This window comes from Xyrauchen texanus, chromosome 18, assembly GCF_025860055.1.
Source record: "Xyrauchen texanus isolate HMW12.3.18 chromosome 18, RBS_HiC_50CHRs, whole genome shotgun sequence".
Taxonomy (NCBI): Eukaryota; Metazoa; Chordata; class Actinopteri; order Cypriniformes; family Catostomidae; genus Xyrauchen; species Xyrauchen texanus.
Genome location: NC_068293.1, coordinates 9119187 through 9143868, shown reverse-complemented (window position 1 = coordinate 9143868; position 24682 = coordinate 9119187). Strand labels below are relative to the sequence as shown.

The 24682-nt window shown below is 38.4% G+C and overlaps 1 protein-coding gene across 1 annotated transcript in view; it reads left to right on the top strand.

The window, feature by feature from the left end:
* The window catches only part of LOC127659315 (E3 ubiquitin-protein ligase MYCBP2-like), a 171533-nt gene that overhangs the window by 112218 nt on the left and 34633 nt on the right, over positions 1–24682 (top strand). The window contains 10 exon segments of the mRNA XM_052149082.1: positions 1946–2090; positions 2468–2674; positions 11760–11815; positions 11926–12041; positions 12600–12697; positions 15317–15433; positions 16761–16901; positions 21923–22144; positions 23446–23578; positions 24305–24424. Coding sequence (XP_052005042.1) covers positions 1946–2090; positions 2468–2674; positions 11760–11815; positions 11926–12041; positions 12600–12697; positions 15317–15433; positions 16761–16901; positions 21923–22144; positions 23446–23578; positions 24305–24424 — 1355 coding nt within the window.

The window sequence follows — 24682 nt, the reverse complement described above, 5'->3', positions numbered from 1 at the left end:
GTCGAGGCATGGACTCCACAAGAGTCCTGTGGTATCTGGCACCCAGACGTTAGCAGCAGATCCTATAAGTCCTGTAAGTTGCGAGGTGGGGCCTCCTTGGATCGGACTTGTTGGTCGAGCACTTCTCATAGATGCTCAATCAGATTGAAATCTCGGGAATTTGGACGCCAAGTCTCAAGACCTTGAACTCTTTGTCATGTTCCTCAAACCATTCCTGAACAATTTTTGCAGTGTGGCAGGGTGCATTATTCTGCTGAAAGAGGCCACTGCCATCAGGGAATACTGTTGCCATGAAGGGGTGTACGTGGTCTGCAACAATATGTGTTAAAGTAACATCCACATGAATGCCAGGACCCAAGGTTTCCCAACAAAACATTGCCCAGAGCATCACACTCCCTCCGCCAGCCTGCCTTCTTCCCATGGTGCAATCTGTGGCTGGTAAACGACGCACACGCACCCGGCCATCCACATAATCTTAAAGAAAACATGATTCATCAGACCAGGCCACCCTCTTCCATTGCTCCATGGTCCAGTTCTGATGCTCACATGCCCATTGTAGGTGCTTTCGGTGGTGGACAGGGGTCAGCAAGGGCACTCTGACTGGTGTGCGGCTACACGCTGTGTGTCCTGACACATTTCAATCATAGTCAGCATAAAGTTTTTCAGCAATTTGTGCTACTGTAGCTCTTCTGTTGGATCGTACCAGACAGGCTAGCCTTCACTCCCCATGCGCATCAATGAGCCTTGGCCCAAGACCCTGTCGCCGGTATACCGGTTGTCCTTTCTTGGACCACTTTTGGTAGGATTTAACCACTGCATACGGGGAACACCCCACAATACCTGCCGTTTTGGAGATGCTCTGACCATTTATCTAGCCATCACAATTTGGCCCTTGTCAAAGTCATACAGATCCTCAAGCTTCTCCTCCTGCTTCCATCACATGAAATTCAAGAACTGACTCTTCACTTGCTGCATAATATATCACACCCTTGACAGGTGCCATTGTAGCAATATTAATAAATAAATGTTAATAAATGTTATTTACTTAACCTGTCAGTGCTTTTAATGTTCTGGCTGATCAGTGTATTTGTCATAATCTGTGCAACAATTGTATGCCGAGTTTAGGTACATTTTTGTGATGTGCTTCGTAAAAATGTTTACGGAGATAGAGACAGCAGAAAGAGCATTCTGTTTGTTTTTTGTATTTTACAAAAGCACAGAATTTAGTTTTTATTGTTAGTGGACACAAATAAAAGTAGACCCTTTACAGTTTCGATTGATGCCTTACGCTTATCTGTATGACCATATATGACGGTATTTTAAGTCGTTGTTGTTATAAGAAAAAATCCAAGTTATCGCGCTGGCACCTCCGTTGCCTCCAGAGGGTGAAACCCCACTATTGCAGTGCAATTTCCCTGCAGGTCACGAAAGAAAGTAAAGGAAACCCACACAGCTACAGAATATCTGGATATTAAGTGAAGCAACAGAGAATAAAATAGCAAAGTCTACACAAGTGTTGCTGGGAAATTGCGTTACTCTGGAGAAAGCTGCTTACTGACCAAGACATCAGTAAAGTAAAGAGATTAGATTAAGGAGTGAAGTAGTGAAGTTAAAGCTGCTAACACAGCTCATGTAAACGCATTGACCGATTTTGAGCCTTAAGCAGCTTTCTCACAATAAACAGCTTTCTGGTGTCCATGTAAACGTGGTCATTGATGTATGTCGTTATGAAATCAGAGACCCTTCCCTCGAAATCCTAACACAAGTGGTCACAGGACACGTAATTAAGCGACCAGGTGTAAACAGTGAGGTGTCTTGCTTGACCACGTGTGATTGGATCATCTGAGACATGTTATTACCAGGTGTAAACGGGGTCAAAGAATCTGATTTGGGAATTTGAAGGCTTCATGCTTTGTGTAATTTCTGAACCATTCTGGTCTCCCAGATGGCTTCAGCCAGACTCCTATGCTGACCCACAGAAGACCTCTCTCCTCCTGAACAAAGATGACATCCGATGTGGCTGGCCCACTACTGTTGTGGTGCAGACCAAAGATCAATATGGAGATGTTGTGCATGTGCCAAACATGAAGGTTAGCAGAATCATTTCACCATGTACTGTACCATTTTGCCAAGGAAATCATGTGGCTAAAATATTATTTTCAGAAAACATGTACTTGTTTTTAAGACAATATGTGAAGCTATAAACAGTTCAACTTTTAAAAATGCAGCCTCAGCATTATTTTTTTTGCTGTAGTTAAAGTCCAGGTTCTAAACTATTAAATGAGTAAAATATGTTTTTTTAATTTCCTGGATGCTCCAGTTTGAAAGGGTTTAAACACAAAAAGTTAAATAATCAGTTAACATTGTCAGCCACAAGCACAAGTGTCGTTATCGGTCCAGAAATTCCATATTAATGCATCTCTAGTTATCAACCAGGGCCTCTAACCGTCTGTGCTCTTTGTTGTAGGTTGAAGTAAAGGCTGTTCCTGTATCTCAGAAGAAGTCCATCCAGCAGGAGAACATGAAGAAACTACAGCGTTTGCCTGGCAGCTCCTCTAACTCACTCTCAGGCTCTGACCTGACATTCGGTGGTCATCCAGCTCCCAAATTGGAGGCAACTTATGAGCCCATGATCATCAAAGAGGCCCGTTACATCGCCATCACCATGATGAAGGTCCAACTTCACTCTTGACTTGATAAATACAGTATATTCAGAAAGTATTCAGACCCCATAACATTTTGTTATGTTGCAGCCTTATGCTAAAATGCTTTAAATTATTAATTTTTTTCACATCAATCTACACTTCATACCTCATAATGACAACATTTTTGAAAACTTAGAAAATTTGCATAAACAAAAACTGAAATATCACATTGACATAAGTATTCAGATCCTTAATACAGTACTTAGTTGAAGCACCTTTGGCAGCGATTACAGTCTCAAGTTTTTGGGTATGATGCGACAAGCTTTGTGCACCTGGACTTGGGGATTTTGTGCCATTCTTCTCTGCAGATCCTCTCAAGCTCTGTCAGGTGGGATGGGGACCACTGGTGGACAGCCATTTTCAGGTCTCTCCAGAGATGTTCGATTGGGTTCAAGTCCGGGCTCTGGCTGGGCCACTCAAGGACATTCACAGAGTTGTCCTTAAGCCACACTTGTGTTGTCTTGGCTGTGTGCATCAGGTCATTGTTCCGTTGGATGGTTAACCTTCGGCCCAGTCTGAAGTCCTGAGTGCTCTTGACCAGGTTTTCATTAAGGATATCTCTGTATATCTCCGGTTCCGGTTGCTGCCAACACGCTGCACAAGTCTGTGTTTTTTTGTAGCTTGCTAGCCTGATAAGCATTGCTTATTCTGCTACGTTCATCGTACCATTTTATCACATGCTTAATTTTCTCCCCACTTTTCTACCGTTTCAACTGCGTGTATATTACCACACGCACCCGTTTAATTTTTTCAGCTTGTCTACACCTCGCATTTCGACTGCGTGCATTCGTTTTCTCCACTGTGTTTTACACAGATTATTGCATCAATCTTAAGGAACCACCATAAAAACGACAAACAATTGTGGTAAGTCATGGCAACCGCTCATATTATCACTTCTGAAACTGCAGCGTTTGCCTGGCAGCTCCTCTAACTCACTCTCAGGCTCTGACCTGACCTTCGGTGGTCATCCAGCTCCCAAACAACAAACAATTGTGGTAAGTCATGGCATCCGCTCATATTATCACTTCGCAGTGTGGGATTCACATGTGATAAATGTAAGGAATTAGTCAGGCTGATGAAGGTTAATGAATTACAGGCACACATCTGAACGCTAGTGGAGGTCAGTGAGTACGAGAAGCCGGTAGATATTGTTTCGGATGCGGTTGGACCAGCGAGTAACACACACACTTTGGTTTTATTGACATTTGGAAGAGTTTTTGGGGTAGACACAACCTGCTAAATAGTGATGGACTCCATCCCTCCAGGGAAGGTCCCGATCTCTTCTATAGTAATTTGGCTCATACTCTTAATAACTGGCTAATCTGAACGTCTGCTAGCTGTTTTGAGATGTCACACAGATCACATCAACTACAACAGATAGAAACTGTATCACCTAGATATCACATAGAGACTGTCTGTTCCCCGAACTACCAAACACAAACCCTTCAATAAATAAAATTAAAAATTATTTTTTAAGGTAAAACTTATAACAGATAAAATACAGATAAACATCATATGGTACGGCTACTAAACATTAGATCTCTTTCAACCAAAGCAATAATTGTAAATGAAATGATTACAGATCATAGTTTGGATGCGCTCTGTTTGACTGAAACCTGGCTTAAACCAGATAATCTACTTCCCCTGGTTATTGTTATAAGCATGAGCCTCGTCTGAAGGGTTGAGGAGGAGAAGCTTCAATTCACAGTTAAGTTTTTGGTGTTACTCAGAGGACAGGATTTAAGTTTTCTTTTGAACTAATAATGCTTAATGTAACACCGTCAGATATAAATAAAAAATGTCTGTCTTATTTTGTCCTTGCTACAGTATATAGTTCACCTTTTTCTGTCAGATCTAGTAGTTACTGTGGATAGAAATTTAATTGTTGGTGACTTCAACATTCACATAAATAATGAGAATGACACATTGGGATAAGCATTTATCGATATTCTCAACTCTCTTAGAGTCAGACAAAATGTGACAGGACCAACTCATCAGCATAATCATATGCTAGATTTAATTCTGTCATATGGCATCCTATGGGAGTGATGCCATCTCAGATCATTACCTTGTATCTTGTATACTTTGATCAGCTAATGTCACTCAATATACACCATGCTGTCATTCAGGTAGAACTGTTCTTTCGACCACTAAAAATAGCTTCAAGAAGACCTTGATCTAATAACTGAAATTCTAAATACAGTCTTCTCTAGCACTCTTGATAGTGTCACCCCCCTTCGATTAAAACAAAAAGAAAGAAATAAGCCCTGCGTCATATGACATCATAATACAATGATCACACTCATGCTCTCAATAGAGCAGCTGATAAAATTGAAATCATCAGAAACAAAATTGGAATTATGCAATCATCTGTCACTGTACCTCAGAAAACAGTGTCTCGTAATTTTCCTCACGAGCAACTTCAATCCTTCGCTGTCATAGTTCATGAAGAGCTAACAAAACTTTTCAAAACATCAAAAGCCACAACATGTTTGTTAGATCCAATACCAACCAAGCTCTTAAAAGAGGTATTTCCTGAAATCTCAGAACCTCTTCTTAATATTTTTAACTCCTCGCTATCCTTAGGACATGTCCCGAGAAACTTTAAAATAGCAGTTAATAGCAGAGATTTCAAATCTCCCATTTATGTTGTAAATACTAGTGTCCTCTCAACTATGTTCATTTCCACAAATAAATTGTATATATTAACTATTTCAGTCAGGATTTAGGCTCAACCACAGTATAGAGACTGCACTACAAAAAATTGCAAACTTGCTCTTTTCATCTGATCGCGGCTGCATTTCACTTCTAGTGCTTTTAGATCTTAGTGCTGCCTTCGACATGATAGATCACGACATTCTCTTGAATAAGCTTGAGAATTATGTTGGTATTTGTGGACTTGCATTAGCATGGTTCAGGTCCTATTCAGCAGACCACTACCACTTTGTCTGTGTAAACTAGGAATTGTCAAATCAAACAAAAGTCAAGTATGGAGTGCCATGGGAATCAGTTTTAGGGACTCTGCTTTTCTCCTTATACATGCTTCCCCTGGGAGATGTTATCACGAATCGTGGAATAAATTTCCACTGTTATGCCGACAATACCCAACTTTATATTTCTTTAAAACCCAATGAAATTTCACAACTCTCCAAATTAACAGTGTTTCAATGAAATGAAAGATTGGATGGCCAGAAATTTCCTTCTACTCAATTCTGAAAAAAGAAGGTTACTAATTATTGGACCATAAACCTCTAAAAATAAGGCACTACAATATAATTTGACTCTAGATGGGTGTACTGTTATATCTTATTTTACAGCGAAGAACTTAAGTGTTATATTTCATACCAATCTGTCCTTAAGATCCTTTAAGATCCAATGTTTGTAGAGCAGGATTCTTCCACCTCAGAAAATGTACTAAGTTGTGACATATCTCTGTTCTCTGTTGCTATTGCCGAAAAATGATTTAATGCGTTCATGACCTCATGGCTAGATTATTGTAATGGATTACTGGGAGGATGTCCAGCAAGATCAATAAACTTCAATTGGTTCAGAATGCAGCAGCCAGAGTGCTGACTAGAATCAAGAAATATGATCATATTAGCACCAATTTATCATCATTACATTGGCAATCTGTTAAATTTCATATTAATTTTAAAATTCTGTTAACTACGTACAAAGCTTTGAATGGTCTAGCTCTGCAGTACTTAAGTGACATTCTACCATGCTATATTCCATCACGTTCATTATGATCACAAAATTCTGGCCTGTTAATAGATCCTAGAATATCAAAATCCAAGAAAGGAGGTAGATCCTTTTCCTATTTGGCTCCTAATCTATGGAATAGTCTCTCTAACAATGTTCGGGATGCAGACACACTCACTCAGTTTAAGTCTAGACTAAAGACTAATCTATTCAACCAGGCATACACCTAATTTATCCATTAACTCACAATTAGGCTGCTTTAGTTAGGTCTGCCAGAACCAGAAACATTTATCAGAATCTATCATTCTGCAATAAATTGAATGGCATCTACGCTAATATTATTCTATTTGTTTCCCTGTCTCAATCTTGGGATTCATATCCCAAGGTTACCAGAGCTGGCCAGATCTAGCTCTGGTCCTGCTTGGACTCCACTTCTACATATCACTGAGTGATGATGACTAAGTGCAGCCAGTGCCAGCCCAACATCACTTCTGTCTATTATGATGGACTTCAGAGGATGAACTGATGCCAACTCCAACCATAAGACATGGAATACTTTATATGAAACCTACCTTGGACTTAGGATAGGCCTCACCAAAATGATGTCCCAGTTGAACTGTGATGCACGTCACTGAACTCTGCCTGCATCTCCTTGGTCTAATGATGGACTACTTAAAATGGAATACATAGACTATCAATCAATTGCCAACAAAAGCCTTCATCAGCCAACCAACAAAGGAAAATGCATTTATGTGAACTTCTGCAGTTCATCCAGTATGGTCTTCAAAGACATAAGTCATTAATCTTACAATTCATACTAGAGATGCACCGATCGACCGGCCAGGGACCGGAATTAGCCGATTTTCCGCATGCTCGGCCCGGACCGGTAACCGGCTGGTCAGCCTCACGTCTTACCAATTCCAAGCCGGACGTTTTGTTGCCAGCGGCGCAGGCAATAACGTCACAGCCGCATGTAAACATGTCATTGGCGTGGGAGATCTTCACTGTGTGAGTGAAGAATACATAAAGTTCGAAATGTGTAATAATTGTAAGGCCAAAGTAAACCGTGGGGGAACCACCACAATAACTTTCGGATCAACAAACCTAATTAGACATTTATAACACCATCACCCAGCTGAAAATGCCCATTTTAAAAAAGAAGCTAAAATGTGAAAGCGGCTAAAGCTAGCCAGAGCTCAGAGCCAGTCACAAGTCAGCAGCCTCTTCTATCATTCCTTGGTATGAGCAGCGAAAATACAAAAGCAATTACGAGGAAAATTATGGAATTCATGGCCCTGGATGACCAGCTGTTCTCCATAGTTGAGGACAGAGGCTTCAGAAATCTGATAAATTTACTCGATACAGAGTATAAGGTATTTTCCGACGTCGCGTTGCCCGAGTTGTTTAATCTCGTGTCATGTAACACACGCAGCCTGTTATCTGTCAACATTTGGGTACACAAATCCGAGAGAGGAAGTGGGGTGCTGGATGGCAGAGGCAGGCTAAATACATACAAATTGTGCCGTTGTGATTTAATGTAATTTTTCCCACCGTGTCCGATATTAAAATCAGTGCGACACACATTGAAAAAGGCGTGGGCATTGTCGATATGGCTTCGGGATATGAAATTCAATTCTTCCATCCAGCTGTTATTAAATGTACATGTATATTTTGTTTTTTTTTTCACCGGAGCACCAGCTGAGTCTTCTCCTCCCCTCTACCAGTGATGCTTAATTTAACATCCCGCGTCTACTGCCTGCGCAGATATCAAAAGCACAAATGGGTTGTAGGTTGCCAGATTGTGGTCATAAATGATTTGTAATGTGTATGATGTGTCGATTGTGTGAGTACGATGCGTTTCATTCAAGATCTGGCAACTGGACCACCTTGGAATAATATATTGATTTGATTATTCATATAACGTGGTTTGGGCCATACAAATTACGGGAGTTTTTTTGGGATAAATAACAAAACGGGAGACTCCTGGGAAAAAAGGGAGTGTTGACAGATATGGTTACAAGCCGTTCCCGAAGCAGTGCTCAGTTTTACAACTGTTATTTGGACATCTAACGTAAGTTGAGCGTATTGGACACTTCAGTTTTTCAGATCTTTGGAATTGTTTTGTTAGACGAGTAATAAAGAGAAAAAGGTCAATTTATAAAAATAGTGGAAAATGACATCTGTTATATAAAGCAACTCATTTGCAGTTAATTGTTATTTCTACCTCTTTCTAGTCACAGAGCACTTTATTTTGAGAGTTGTTCAAGTGTGAGAAGATCCTGTAACTTAGTGCAGTTTGGGGGAAATTGTAATGTTTAATCATTTATTTTATTATTTAAATAAAATTTAGCATTGAAGAAAGGTAGATTTTGTTTGTATATGTGGTTAATAATAGTTCTTAGAAAGAAAATCGGAATCGGAAAAAAATCGATATCGGCAGGTCACACTTGCAAAAAAACGGAAATCGAAATCGGCCAAGAAAATTGCAATCAGTGCATCTCTAATTCATACTAAATCTTTGTTTAAACACTGGTCCTTAACACTTACTTTATTTACTCATTTTAAACCATGACTTGAACTGCACACAAATAGCTTGTATTGGCATTATATTCATGCTATTTAGCCAGAGGGGAACTGGTCCCCACTGTGAGCCTGGCTTCTCCCAAGGATATTTTTCTCCATTAACCAACATCTTTTCGAGTTTTGTGTTCCTTGCCACAGTTGGCTTACTTACTGGGTTTCTAAATACAATTATTATAAAAAAAAATTATTTGTACTCACAATTTACAATCATATTTAATCAGACTACATAATGATGACTCTTAAGTTTCATTTTCTGTAAATGCATGATTTTCTGTAAAGCTGCTTTGAAAATATATGTGTTTTGAAAAGCGCTATACAAATAAAAATGACTTGGAAAAAATGACGTATTTTGCTGTGTTCAGCTTTCCTTCAACCCTAACCAATGCCCCAGTCCCTGCCGCTGAAAAACACCCCCACAGCATAATGCTACCACCACCATGCTTCACCGTTGGGATGGTATTGCGCAGGTGACGAGTGGTGCCTGGTTTTCTCCAGACATGATGCTTGGAATTGAGGCCAAACAGTTCAATCTTCGTTTCATCAGACCAGAAAATATTGTTTCTCACAGTCTGAGAGTCCTTTAGGTGCTTTTTGCAAATTCCAAGAGGGCTTCCATGTGTCTTGCACTGAGGAGAGGCTTCTCTGGCCACTCTGGGGTGTTGCAGTGATGGTTTTCCTTACGCAAGTTTCTCCCATCTCCATACATGATCTCTGGAGCTACGCAAGAGTGGCCATTGCATTCTTGGTCACCTCTCTTACCAAGGTCCTTCTCCCTTGCTTGCTCAGTTTAGCCAGGCGACCAGCTCTAGGAAAAGTCCTGGTTGTTCCAAACTTCTTTCATTTAAGAATTGTGGAGGCCACTGCTCTTGGGAACCTTCAATGCAGCCAAAAAATTGTTGTAGACTTCTGCCTTGGCACAGTCCTGTCTCTGAGCTCTGTAGGCAGTTCCTTTGACATCATGGCTTGGATTTTGCTCTGATATGCATCTGAGCTAAATTTCAAGTGTCAAAGCAAGGAGTCTGAATATTTGTCAATGTGATAGTTCAGTTTTCATGTATGTACGTATGTATCTATGTATGTATGCATGCATGTATGTATGTATGTATCACACATATTTAAAACTACACTTCTCTCCCCACTGCCCCTCCCAGAGAGCCCTCCATAAAGCTGCCCCATTTTTTTATTAAATAAAAGTTGCCTAGCCTTTACATGACATTTCCTTGAATGCCGATACCCTCCCCATCTCTGTGCACCACTCTTGAAATGAGGGCGATCAAGCCAACTTCCATCCCCTAAGAATAATCTGCCTGCCAATCATAACACTGGCTAGGACCCAATTTTGTATGCATTAACCCCTATATTACGCTATCACCTCGTCACCTATAATACAGAGTCTGGGGCAAAATGAAATTTGATTGACCAATACATTACACATAAAACTCTAAATTCTTGGATCCTAACACACCACAATAAAACATGGGTTGTGTCCCCACCATCTGATTGGCACCGCCAGCAGGTGGGTGTGTCTTTAAGACCAAGCCTATACAATCTAGAGGGGGTCCAATAGAATCGATGTAGTATCCTAAATTGCATAAGGTGCATCCTTGCATCTCTAGACGTAGACTTGATGTTTTTTAGTATCCTAGCCCACACTCCCTCCTCCAATACCAAGTTTAAATCTTTCTCCCATAATTTCTTGAGAGAATTTGACGCTTGAACCTCCAGACTCTGAATTAGCAGGGAGTAATACACTGATGCCTCATGACCTTTTCCAAAAACAGTAATCACCACTCCCAGAGTATCTGCCGATCTAGAGTATGCTGTATTCTGTATGCTGCTCCCAAAAATAGTACAGAGCAGGTGGTGCAGCTCTAAACACCTAAAGAAGAGAGCTGGGAATCCCAAAATGTTGAACCATATTTTTAAAGGATCTCAACACTTCACTCTCATATAGGTCACAGAGCATATTAACCTCCCTCACAATCCACTCTGTCCAGCAGAAAGGGGACTTATTAATACATAACTTTGGGTTCAGCCATATGCTCGAAGCAACAGTTAAATAAATGTTGGAATTAAACTGTCTGGATACTTTTGTCCATACCGCATTCGAGGTAACAGTGTGTGACTTAACTCCGGTTAGTTTGATAGAAAGGCTTTGCAATGGCAAAATAGGGGCAAGAACTTCCTGTTCAATAAAAAAACAGGGAGGGGCTCTCTCTCAGGTGGAAGCATCCAATGAGCCAAATGTCTGAGACCGAATGCATAATAATAAAACAATATCTTGGGTAGGCCTAGCCCACCATTGTCAATCGGCCTATGCAATTTACTAAAATGTAATCTGGGACGTTTACCATTCCAAATGAAGGACTTTGCTATGCTATCAAATTGCTTGAAATATAGGGAGAGATTGTAGCAGGTAGTTGAATTTTGGAATACAATTAATTTTAATAACATTAACCTTCCCAATCATAGATAAATGTAATGAAACCCACCTGCCCACATCACTCAACTAGCAAAGTGCGCAGAGCTGGCCATTCACACGTCTGATCCTCACATGGCGTCACGTGACTCATACTGAATACTTTATTAATGCACTGCACAGTGGTAGTATTTCTATAATACAGATACATTTTAATGACTGAAAGCAATTGGAATCTGCCAAAAAATGATCTCAGAACGAAGTTATCTTTTCTGAGGCATTTTTGCAATTACTTTTAACCAACTGTTGTTTTTCTCTTTGCATGTCAATTACTGTCTTATTTCATGCAGGCATATGAAAATTACTCTTTCGAGGAGCTTCGCTTTGCCTCACCCACACCAAAGAGGTACAAAAACGTGTAGAATTCACAATTACATTCCTTTCTGTTATACATTCCAGTGAACATTAAAGTGTAAAAAAACAAACAGTGTTCTCAGTGTGTGTTTCTTTGCTCAGGCCCAGTGAGAACATGCTCATCCGGGCCAACACAGATGGCACCTACAGCGCTAACTGGACCCCTGGTGCTGTTGGACTTTACACCATTCATGTGACCATAGACAGCATTGAGATTGGTATCTGTTTTTCAGTTTTAATGAAGCTCTTTATTTGAGATCTTTGATAGAGAATTTGAGAGGGCTCAAAGGGGATTTTACGATATAATTAGCAGTATTTAAAGTAAAAAGTTGAAGTAATAAATGTAGCTAGCTCCACTTATATCATAATAAATTTTAAATATTGTGTACTTAGAAATATTAGCTTTTCCCACAGGTTTTTGAGAGACTGTGGTGGGTGGGCCTAGGACCCTCTAGGGGGGTCCAGGGGCATGGTCCCCCATAAGAAAATTAAATGCATCAATCTGGTGCACTTTGAGATCAAAATTAAGATGCTAGATCTATGAAGAACTTTATGCTCTTGTAAACAATTTTGTGCTCTAGTAGTAATTTAATCATAAACACTGAATGGCCGCCACAGTCTAAGTAATTAATGGGAAACTGAATATGTAGTAATTTAATCTAAGAAAGACCCTTGCTGCTTTCAAACAGAATGCAGTTGAAGTTTTTCCTTCTTAATATTGTAATGTTCACATCCTTCGTGATATGGGTTTTCTGACTAGAGAATCATTTTTTCAGATGCTGGTCTGGAGGTAGAAGTCAAAGACCCACCCAAAGGAATGATCCCTCCTGGCACACAGATGGTTAAACCAAAAACTGAACCTCAACCTAGCAAGGTGAGTTCCAGACTTACAGCAATTAAGGAGTAGTATGAAGACTCTGTTATGTCAGATCCGACAACTGCATATAGTTCCTAATGAAATCCTGCTGCTGTTTATTGTTTTTGTTCAAACTGGAAAGTAAAACTCAAGAAGTGGTGCGCAAATGTGTTTTACTCTGAAGTTTATAGTTTTTTTCACCATGTATTTATTAAATGTGACTTGACATTGGAACACAATTGCAAAAAAAAAAACTGTATAACTTGCTTTCCTGCTGAATGTTGTCAAAGCTCATCGACCATGTTTACATGCACATAATCGTCAGTCTACATACTATTATTCTACAGACATGTAGAATCTCTAAACCAAGACCAAAATCATCAATTGTAACTCCTCAAGCTACCTCCCTCCATCCATCCATCCTTCCTTTCATCCATTTTTTTAGCCATCCAACCCTCCCTCCCTCCCTCTTTCCATCTTTCTTTCCTTACTTTCTTCCATTAGAGCTGGGTGATTTGTTTCAGATTTTTTCTATTCAAATTTTTAGAATAGGAGTTTAGGTTTTTCATTAAATATTAGCAGATGCTGTAGTTGGATACACTGTCAATCCACCAATGGCTGAATATAAAAGAGAAAAACAAATGTTCCTAGCCCTTGGATTGATGCCGCCCTCAATCTGCTAAACTGAACCTGTGTGGAAATGTGCACAGGTGCGTGCTCCAACGTAACATATGTTAACAACACGGAGACTGATATAAAAGCTGGTACTATTTCTAGTATAATCGTATAGTGTGATTGTAGGTAGACTTCATCCATCATGCATATTTACACCAGCTTAATCAAACAAATAACTATGTTCTGTGTAAGTCATGAAGCACTAAACTACATTTTCTGAGATGTCAACAGAAATGTATGTGTTTATAATAAAATGTTAGGACATGCGTGACAGTTATGGGCACTTCATATCAAATCATATAATGAATAGACTATAATTGGGAGAATCGTCCACATCTCCTTTTACCATGATGATTCAGATAGATCACTTATGATTGCTTTGTTCTGTGACATGTTTCAAATGTACTGCATTTATAGCCAACATTTAGGAAGCAAAGCGATCATTTTTCAAACAGTGATATTATTTCATTTTGCTGCTCTGATCAGTGTGTTCCGCTAGATGGCGCCGCGTGCTCACAATACTGACTGACGTCATTATTTTAAACAGATTTTTATAACAGATGTCCTTGCATTCTAATAAGAAACATGTTATTTGAATCCTGTTGGAGTTACTTTTTAAAAAGTACCTTTTTTTATATGTAGGAAAATCTCATCAAAAATCATAAATTGTCCTTAAGTTTGTAAAAAAAAATTAGATTTTATTTTTTGCCATATCGCCCAGCCCTACATTCCATCTTTCCCTTCATCCATCCTCCCTTCATTCATCAATCTATCCTTAATTCCTTCCATCCATCCCTCCATCATTCCTCCCTTCCTGGTTCAATCCATCCATCCTCCCTCCCTCTCTCCCTCCTTCGTTCCATCATCATCCATCCTTCCTTCCATCCCTCTCTCCTTCCAACTTCATTCCATCCATCCTTCTTTCGTTTCATCCATCCATCCACCCTCCCACATTCCATTCATCCATATCTCCATCCTTCTTTCCATCCATCCAGCCATCCATCCTCTTTTTGCAATGTATGATAAAAATAGCTTGGACCTTGCTTAAAGTCCAAATACATGTTTTCACTGTTCACTGTGTACACTTCCCGCTTTCATGCTGCCTAGCAACCTTGTAAAATCACCCTTCCTTGACATCTGCAATGCTTTTCGTGTGCGTGATGCTTGTGTTGAGCAATGCATGGAAGACCTGATGGAATTCATTTACATTTATGCATTAGGCAGATGCTGGAATTTGAACCCATGAACTTGCCTTTGCTTGAACCCATGAACTTTACACTTTGCTCTTCCAGCTGAGCTTCAGGAACACCACAGGAATTATGTGAAAGGACCTTTACAGTAGTTCTATGCAAATTCTGAAGATGACATTGAATTTTCTCTCAACACTTGGGCATCCACTATAAATCCAGTTGATTAGTGCAGCGCATTAACGCAATTGCTTCTGCAGTCTCGAAGGCTCATGCTAGGGGCGTGTTAGCAGTCACAGGAGGGCATGGCTCCACTCTGTTGCTTGTTTCCCATAGATCCACAATGATGATGGGTTCTGGCCGTCCATCCATCCTCCCTCCCTCGTTCCATCCTTCCATCCATCTTTTCATCCTTCCTTCCCTCTATCCATGGATCCATCCATCATCCATCCATCTTTCCATCCATCCTTTCTTCCCCCCTCCCTCCTTCCTCCCTCCATCCATCCTTTGTTCCATCCATCCATCCTTCCTTACTTCTTTCCTTCCTTCCATCTGTCCATTCACACTTGTATAATCAGAATATGACCAAATTCTCATTAATATCAGAATATTCTTGTGCATGTAAATACCGTTGTTGGATGGTGTGTTTTCTTAAACACCTATCTGACAGGATGTGTGGGGTCTTTGCTTTGAATTCTTGCTCTCAGGCTGCAGCTTCCTGCTATCCTCTAATCTGTTTTACCGTCACTGTCTCTCCCCCTCCTGCTTCTCTCAGGTGCGTAAATTTGTCGCCAAGGACAGCGCAGGGCTGCGCGTGCGTAGTCACCCTTCCCTGCAGAGTGAACAGATAGGCATAGTCCAAGTCAACGGCACCATCACTTTCATTGACGAGGTAAAGCACTCTAGAATAAGGCCAAACATTTATAAACCTAAGAACTGTGTCCTTTTTTCTTCCTTTGATCAGTGAACGTAATTATGGACGATTACTGTTTTAAAACTTAAAAGGCTTTTAAAACATTTTCTGAATATCTTTGACCTTTCAAATGGACTTTTGATTTGGTCAGAAGTAGCATTTCTTTGCTTATGCTTTGCTTCATTTACATGCAGGAGACTTTGAGGCTGCAGTTCAATCTCAGATAGGAACTATCCATCCCAGCCCATTCTTAAAACAACCCATCACTGCATGCTAATAACTGATAGCTCCTATAAAATACACTCTCACATTCGCATTGCTGTCTTTTGCTATAAAGGTCCTTTCACATGACTCGACTCAACGTTGCCCAATGCGCCAAACTCTAGAGTAAACCGCTTCAAATTCAGACAGTTTCAACTTAGACACCATTTGACATTTTGAAGTGAAGCCAGTGGTTCTCAAGCAGTAAGCATGCCAATTGCAATGTCTGTTTATGCAATGACAGGTCTAACTTTTATAGTGAGAGCTGAAGTTAACACATAAATCCATGTGATTGATGAAATGGGTCATTTTTGTTTAACGACACTAATGCATTTTTCTTCTTGTTTGACATGCATCACATTTACTTTTTTAAATTTAAAGGTCAAAATTTTGCCCAGGAGTTGTCGTCCTGCTTGAAATTGTGTCCCAGTTCTTGAGCTAGTTTTAATTCACCAACAGCATTTTTAGTTAAGTTTCATGAACCCAATGCATTCAATTAGTTTTTTCTTTCCTCTTGCAATGTATGATAACAATTGCTTGGACCTTGCTCAAAGCCCAAATACATGTTTTCACTGTTCACTGTGTACACTTCCCGCTTTCATGCTGCCTAGCAAACTTGTAAAATCACCCTTCCTTGACATCTGCAATGCTTTTCGTGTGCGTGATTCTTGTGTTGAGCAATGCATGGAAGACCTGATGGCATTCATTTACATTTATGCATTAGGCAGATGCTGGAATTTCATTGCAAGCACTTTGCTGTTCCAGCTGAGCTACAGGAACACCACAGGAATACCACAGGAATACCACAGGAATTATGTAAAAGGACCTTTATAGTAGTTGTCTGCTGGCATTAGCATTTGCAATACATACGCAAATTCTGAAGATGACATTGAATTTTCTCTCAACACTTGGGCATCCACTATAAATCCAGTTGATTAGTGCAGCACATTAATGCGATTGCGTCTGCAGCCTCGAAGGCTCATGCTAGGGCCGTGTTAGCAGTCACAGGAGGGCATGGCTCCGCTCTGTTGCTTGTTTCCCATAGATCCACAATGATGATGGTGTCTGGCTCAGACTGAATGATGACACAGTAAAGAAGTATGTTCCCAGCATGAATGGCTACACTGAAGCCTGGTGCCTCTCTTTTAACCAGCATCTGGGCAAATGCCTCCTGGTCCCCGTTGATGTAAGTAAACAGCCTCCCCTTGCGTAGATTAGCCAGAGCCCCTACACTGCTCATTTGGGAACGGGATTCATACGTGTATAATTGTCCACATAATTCTGTCCAGTTTTAGGGTGATCAGTGTATATATATGCAAGTTTGGCTCCTTGTACTGTATAGTGAATTAGAATAAGAAGTGCAAACAACGACCCACTCCCAAATGTCTACATGCATGCTTTGTCGATTACTTGCAAAGGCCAACAGAATGTGTCCTTGCATGTGTTGGTGGTACTCTGTAGTTTGCTTTGGGCACTGTGACTGATAAGATGTAAGGATGGTTAAGAGTGTTTTGGGTGAATTAGTGTTGGGTGATATAGTTCAGCAATTTGATGATATGCAATTGATACAATTTATATAAATATATACATTTGCTCTGAAATTACTTTATTATTTAAATTATTTAATTTTTTTCAATCGAAGGAAACATAATTAACATAATAAAATTTTGCTTAATTTATTTTACATGCACATGTTTGAGCGACGAGTGTAAATGAATCATTTTAGAGCTATAAATCGATTGAAATGAACAATTTGAAATGGTTCACAAAATGGAATTGAACTTACCAACTCTAATGCATTTTTTGCAACTGAACTTTAAGTCAGAGGCACTTTTAAAACATTTGTTGTGATACTAATCTAATGTGTTTTTTTTTATTGTTTTTTTTTTTTGCTGTGAGGAAAACGTTTTTTTGCTGTGAATATACTGTGAATATTGAATGTATCGCCCAGCCCTATAGTGAGTGCATGTGTCCAGTTCACTTGTCTTATTAACACCTGGTTGAGAGACACTAACTCATGCACACTGTATTGTTGTTCCCCATCATATGTGGTGTGAAAAACAGCTCTTGTCTGATTTTAAACATCAGCGTACAAAGCTTTGCTGTTTCCTGGTCATGACAGAATAGATATTCGAGCTCCTTCCGTGTGTCCCTGTGGAAACATCTGGCACTCCACAAAGCCAAGATTAATTTGCTTAAATTTGCTACATGGCACTGAAACTTTTTCAACAAATGTTTAACAAAAATGGCTGATCTGTTTAAATCTTTCACATTAAATTAGCTGACGGGGTTTTGCAACTTTTAATGAGGTTCTGCCATGAAACAAGCCATGTCTGAACGCTGCTTGGCCTGAAAGTGGGTCATAATTCTGAGAGCATAATTTCCTCTGGATATGAAAATGTCATCAAGAGTCCCAGTATGAACAGCATGACACACCACCAGTCATTTTTGGAAGATTATGAATCTTCATATTTCTTATGTGATTTTATTTTTTTCTCTGTATTTTTATGTGAAATTTGTTAAGAGTTGTAATTGGAGTATTTACCCTATTATTCTGCAGATCCAGCAGACACTGGCCAAAAGTATTTTATTTGCTTTAATTAGTTGTTGGATTGTTTAATGTGATACTTCACCCAAAAACTCTTTCTGTCATAATTTCTCACCCTCCAAACTTGTATGAACTTTTTACTTCAATGGAACACAAATTGAGAAACTTTGAAGAATGTACCAGTTGCTCTTTTACATGGAATTACAAAGAATAGCTATTGAATAAATGCTTTGGACAACTTTTATGATACTTTTATGCATGTTTTTTAAAGATTGAAATGTCCTATCCCCGTGCGTTGTAATTGCATGGAAAAGAGCGAGCAGTACATTCTTCAAAATTACTTTTTGTGTTCCATGGAAAAGTTATATGAGTTTGGAACTACATACAGTTTTGCTAGGTATATGATGACAGATTTTTCATTTGTTGGTGAACTTTCCTTTAATTTTCTAGACTATCTCCCAACATTTAAATTATTTTACTGTAAAATTTTTAAAAAGAATAAAAAATAAAATACACAATCATACAGCCACAATAACAAATCCATCTCTTCCAAAAAATGACAAACCATACCATCTGCCTTAAGGTGACTCCCGACCGTATTTTGACTTGCTTATAATCTGTTGCTCAGAATATCTTTAGCACTAGCCAAGGAGTCAGGGATATCGACTTTTTGTCTTGGACGACCTTATCTTGTTTTCCCCAGGTGAGTTGTTGGAAGGCGAGGTGTGTGTGTAGCTATGCTGCTGCTTTGCTTTCTTTCTCATTATCATTTTTTGAAATTTGAGACTTTTCAAATGTAGTATTGAAGTATCATCAAAGTTGCATGTTTAATTGTGTAAATCGTGTGTGAATTTATTTGTAAAAAAAAGTGTCCATCTCTGTCGTGTATGTTTTGAGTTTCTAAGAACACATTTTAACCTAATGGTAATTTATGTTAATCTTGGGTAGCTAGTTGTATTTTCATGTTCTAGTTCAGAACTCAGAACAAAGTCAGCTATATGGAGATTTTATGGGAAAGCCGAATATATGTGAATGCATGTTTGTTTTTATTATTATTTAGTCATATTTGTCCAAAAAAAAATTTTTTATTAAAATAAGCATGCCAACCTAATACTTAGTACATGCCATCAGAAAACACTGTTATATACTGTATGTTAAAATGATACTCAACCTACAACCTCGTTAAGCAACTTCTTTGTAGGCTAAATTAAGGTTGATGTAGAACCACAATTGGCTATTATACTGTATAAGTATTGCTAATCTAAGTAGGCACATTGGCTAGTTTCATCTTGGTAACAAGTGATCATAAAGGGTCATTGATTTGACACTCTCTGTGTTCTGGCTTTATTGTTTTTTTCCAAAATACATTGAAAAATGCAATTCTTACTGAAAATGACTTGATTACACCTATTCAATTTCTGAACTGGAATTCATTTTGATATGTTTTGAGGGAGGAAAAAGTCTAAAATGTCTTGGTGGTGTTACTGTCCTGAGATAATAATGAAGAAAAAAAAAAGTCTCATTAGAAGTAAAAAAAAATTCCCTGTATAAAAAACTGTGAAGCAGTTACCTTGTAACCAAAATGCAGAAAGACATTTTGTTGTCACGATCAACAATATGGAAAACCATAAAACAGGAAATTATATGTAGGCTCTAGACCCTCGTGACTCTGCCAAGGTCAGCAAATTATTATGTTTTAAATATCAGATTTAGGCCTTTTTAACCCTTGTGCTGTGTTCATTTCGTGCTAATACATTTTGTGTTCCCAGTCAAAAATGACCGGCCAAACTAAGATTGTTTATAAATCTCTAAAATTGCATAAATTGTCACAGGGTATTGAATTAGATCTTTTTAACAACTTATTTTTTTTAGTAATTATGACTCCTTTGAACATATATTAATATATATATATATATATATATATATATATATATATATATATATATATATATATATATATATATATATATATATATAATTGTTTTTTTTTTTTTTTTTTTTTTTAAATGTTTTATTGATTGAAGAATTTACTTGATCTATATATATATTTTATTTTATTTTTCTTTTTAAATGTTTTATTGATTGAAGAATTTACTTGATCTGACCTTATACCAGTGGGGGCACTCCCTGCAGGAATAAAATGATAATAATTACATAATAAATGAATAACCACTTGCATGATCTGAACAAAATAGATATCACTTTAAAGCTTGTAAAAATTTACTATGTATATAGCTGATTCTACCAATTCTTAAATAATGCTTTTTAATTTGCTGACAAATAAGAAAGTTTCATTCTCTTCATTTGCAAATTTGTTATAGCAAAAATTATATTCGGAGTTGGCAAAACAATAAAAAAGATAGGACAGACATGTGTTATATATAGAACAGTCTCATTTAGTCGGATGCTATGTGCAGATTTGTCTCACTCTAAACTGCAGTGAGTATTAGTGAATGAAATTCATACTGACAAATAAATATAATAAATAGGAGAGGCTTTTAGTCACGTTTTTCCTTATTACTTCCTGAAACATACAGAGAACATAGACAATGACATATTGTAACTTACAGCAGACTATCCCAATTCAAACGAGCCCAAACACAACATAATATAAGTGGATCTTGAAATATTCCTCAAAAAGTGTACATGAAAAGATGATGCACAAAAGGGCGCTCAAAACGTGTGTGTGCGTGTGCGCGCATGTCTGAGGACTTAATATGTGCAAACACACATCCACACACAATGATTGAAATGCTCCTGAACACATTTCTGTATTTATTTTTTATTTTATTCATATCCCCTTTTCTCCCAATTTGGAATGCTCAATTCCCACTACTAGTATGTCCTCGTGGTGGCACGGTTACTCACCTCAATCCGGGTGGCGGAGGACAAGTCTCAGTTGCCTCCACTTCTGAGACCGTCAATCCACAAATTTTTTCATGTGGCTCGCTGTGCACGACACAGCAGAGACTCGCAGCATGCGGAGGATGGTGGTAGTAAGCGGCAATACTCGCTGACCTACCAAGGCCCCCCACATTTTTGTATTTTGAAGGCTAATCCATTCATTTCCAATGGCCAGTCATACACGTGTAACAAGTGAAATAAAACCCAAAAATTGTTTTTAAAGAAAATGGTCCAAATTTTTTTTTCATTTCAGATACCATTTGTGAAAAAAGGCAAGTAATTTGATTCCATTTGGATTAAGTAAAAAAATATATATATTTATGAGAAAAGATATGTTCGGAATCACAACATAAGGGTTAATAACATGGCAAGGTTAGCACAGGTTGTCAAATTAAATGACTCCAATAAATAAACAAACAAAGCAATGAATGTTTAACAAAATTAAAATGTGTGCACCCAAGTTTTTAAGGTATTTTTTATTACTTTTTACATGACTGTTACACCACTTGACATTTTTCATTTCTTTTGAATCCTAAAACATGAAACCAGCATAAAGACAAAGATCACATTTCTAAGTTATAAACCAGACATCCTAGTTTGTCATGAGCCTAAAACAATGGCTTCTGCCCTAACAAACATATTAAATGGATTGATTGAAATATAAAAAATCTGTCCTATTTGTGAATAAATATAATGTGCCTTTTCCTTTTAAACTGCTCACAGTTAACATTAACCTGTGTCCTTTGGTTTTGCAGGAGGGCAGGTCAAATTCAGATGATTATGGGAAGGAGACCAGTGGCCACCCTTCTCATGAGACCAGCGTCCATGACCTGGGTGTGGGCCAGGCTGGTGGACCGGGTCTTTATAAGGTAGTGAAGACCGGACCTTCTGGTCACAACATCAGAAGCTGCCCAAACCTTAGAGGTATCCCCATTGGAATGTTAGTTCTGGGGAACAAAGTCAAGGCGGTAGGCGAGGTATGGACTCCCAACTGTGTTACTGTGGCTGCCAATAAATAACTAATTAGCTAGATTTCTTGCTAGTTCTGCAGTTACTGTAACACAAATTCTTGATCTTTTGACAAATTGAGAGCCCTTTGTGAAAACTTGTAGAAGACAGTACATGATATAGCTCTGGTGTGGGTGGGATCATAAAATGCCTCTCGAGAACCAACAAGCATGGCTTCAGCGTTTGCAGAGTAACAGTAGCAATAGCAATCTGGCATGCTTTAACATGAAAATTGTTTGCATCAATTAATTGGTGATTAACACAATGATAACAAATGCAGCATGTGAATTGCAAAATGCTGAAGTCGTCTCATAATTACCACTGAAATGATCAGGGTTGGGTAAAATTAAGAATTCAAGAATTGACTCCTTTTTCAATTCATAAGTTTGAATTGAATTGGCCACGCCCCAAAGGATGGTGAAATGGAATTGAAATGACAGGAAGAGAAATTTACTGAATTATAATTCCAAGAAATTTAACAGTCGCACAGCAGCAGAATTTGATTAGTCTAACTCGAGTTTAGCAACAAAACACAATTTATTTATTATTATTATTATTATTATTAATTTTGACTAATTATGCTTATAAATTCTATTTAGCAAACTTTTGGATTTAGTACATTAGAAATTAGAGTTCTTCCACCATGGTCCATAAAATGAAAGCTAATTTCTTAAATATACAGTAGTGAAATATATGAAAATGCTAAATTCTAATTGCTAAAGGTGACCGTTATTTCAAACATTGACAATAAATATAATTTTTTTATTTTATGCATTTCTTTGAATTTGATTCCATTTTAATTCTGCTTCCTTTAATTCAAATGACAATTTTGCATCCTTTTGGCTACATCCGTTGAATTGGAATTTAAAAGGCATTTTTAATTCAATTCATAATGCGCACAACCTTGGTTAATACTCTTTCTTTTGTTTGAATCGTCTCCATGTGTGATCGTGGAAGTGCTGGACTTTGCCTCTTCTCTCGGTAGAGGGTGTGGTGTGTCATGCTGTCCTCAAATGCTCTCTTATAGTCACCCAACTCGCACAAATACTTCTATGCTCCTCTCAAAAAAGTCCAATTCAAAGCAATGTCTTTGTTCAAACAGGTTGCCGTTCATAAATCTTGAGAATGATATGGTACCTCAAATGTTTGTTGCAACTGTCCAAATGTGCTGCTGCGTTTTGTTTGCTTAACAGTCTTGCTCCTCTGGTTTGATATGTGTCAGGTGTGTGTGTTTAGTGAGGGAAGGTAAATAAAGCTGTGTCTGTATCAGGTGATTAACTCGGAGGGCACGTGGGTTCAGCTGGATAAAAACAGTGTGGTGGAGTTCTGTGAGAGCGACGAGGGGGAGGCCTGGTCTCTGGCCCGAGACAAAGGGGCAAACCAGTACCTACGTCACGAGGAAGGTAAAGCAAAACTCTCTCTTCTTGTCTTTGTCATGGCATTAAACTAATCGGTCACCAAAAATTATGTCGTCATTTACTCGGCCACATGTCATTCCAAACACCAAAATATTCTCTTTCCTCCATGACAAAAGGAGATGTTAAACAGACTGTCCATGCTGCTCATTTCATGCAACGAAAGTGACAGTAACCAGGGACTTCCAAGCTCCAAAAAGGACCAATCCCACACACACTATAAAAGTTGCCCGTATGACTTTTGCACTCTATTCTAAGTGTTCTAAAGCCATAGAGTACTGTAGCTTGGTGTGAGGAACAGACACACCATTTTTTTAATTAAACACAAGCTCAAATGAGATTTGAGAGATCTGGTGAAGGGGAAGGGGAAGGGGAAGATTATCGGTTAATAACAGCTTTAATTTCTATATGTTTCTCACATAAAGCTATTGTATCGTGTATCTTCAGAATATTTAGAATATTGCATACAAGTTGGATGATTACTGATAGGATAGTTTTATGGTGCTTTTTTTGTCACTTTTGGAGTTTGACAGCATTCATCCCTATTCACTTTCATTATATGGAAAAGAGTGGCCAGGAGTCTTCAAAAATTCCCCTATGTGTTCTATGGAAGAAAGGAACATTTTTGGGAGAACTACCCCTTTTTTTTTTTTTTTTTTTTAAATCAGTCATTTTAGTGATTGATGGTTACAAACGTTCTTCTGTTTGGAACAGAGCAAGTGATTTCGGAGCATGGAGCGCAGACCCCTCCTCCGAGCCCATTCTCGGTTCAGGCATTTAACAGGGGCAGCTCAGGAGCTCAGGGCTTTGACTACGGCATCTGCAACAACAAAGGTGAGAGTAAAGGTCCCGTTGAGATGAACATAAAATATCTGCAAACTGAACATTTTTCATGTCATGATTCATCTCCCAGACATTGTTTTATGATTTTTTGAATCTAAGAACTGGTCACAAGAACATATTGCGATAAGTCTAATTACACGGTCTAATTACACAGTATTTAAGTGTGCTATTCACGTTCTAGTTAAAAAAGAATAATTTCTTTTTTTCCTTTTTTTTTTTAGTTTTGTTTTGTTTTGCTTATGATAAAAA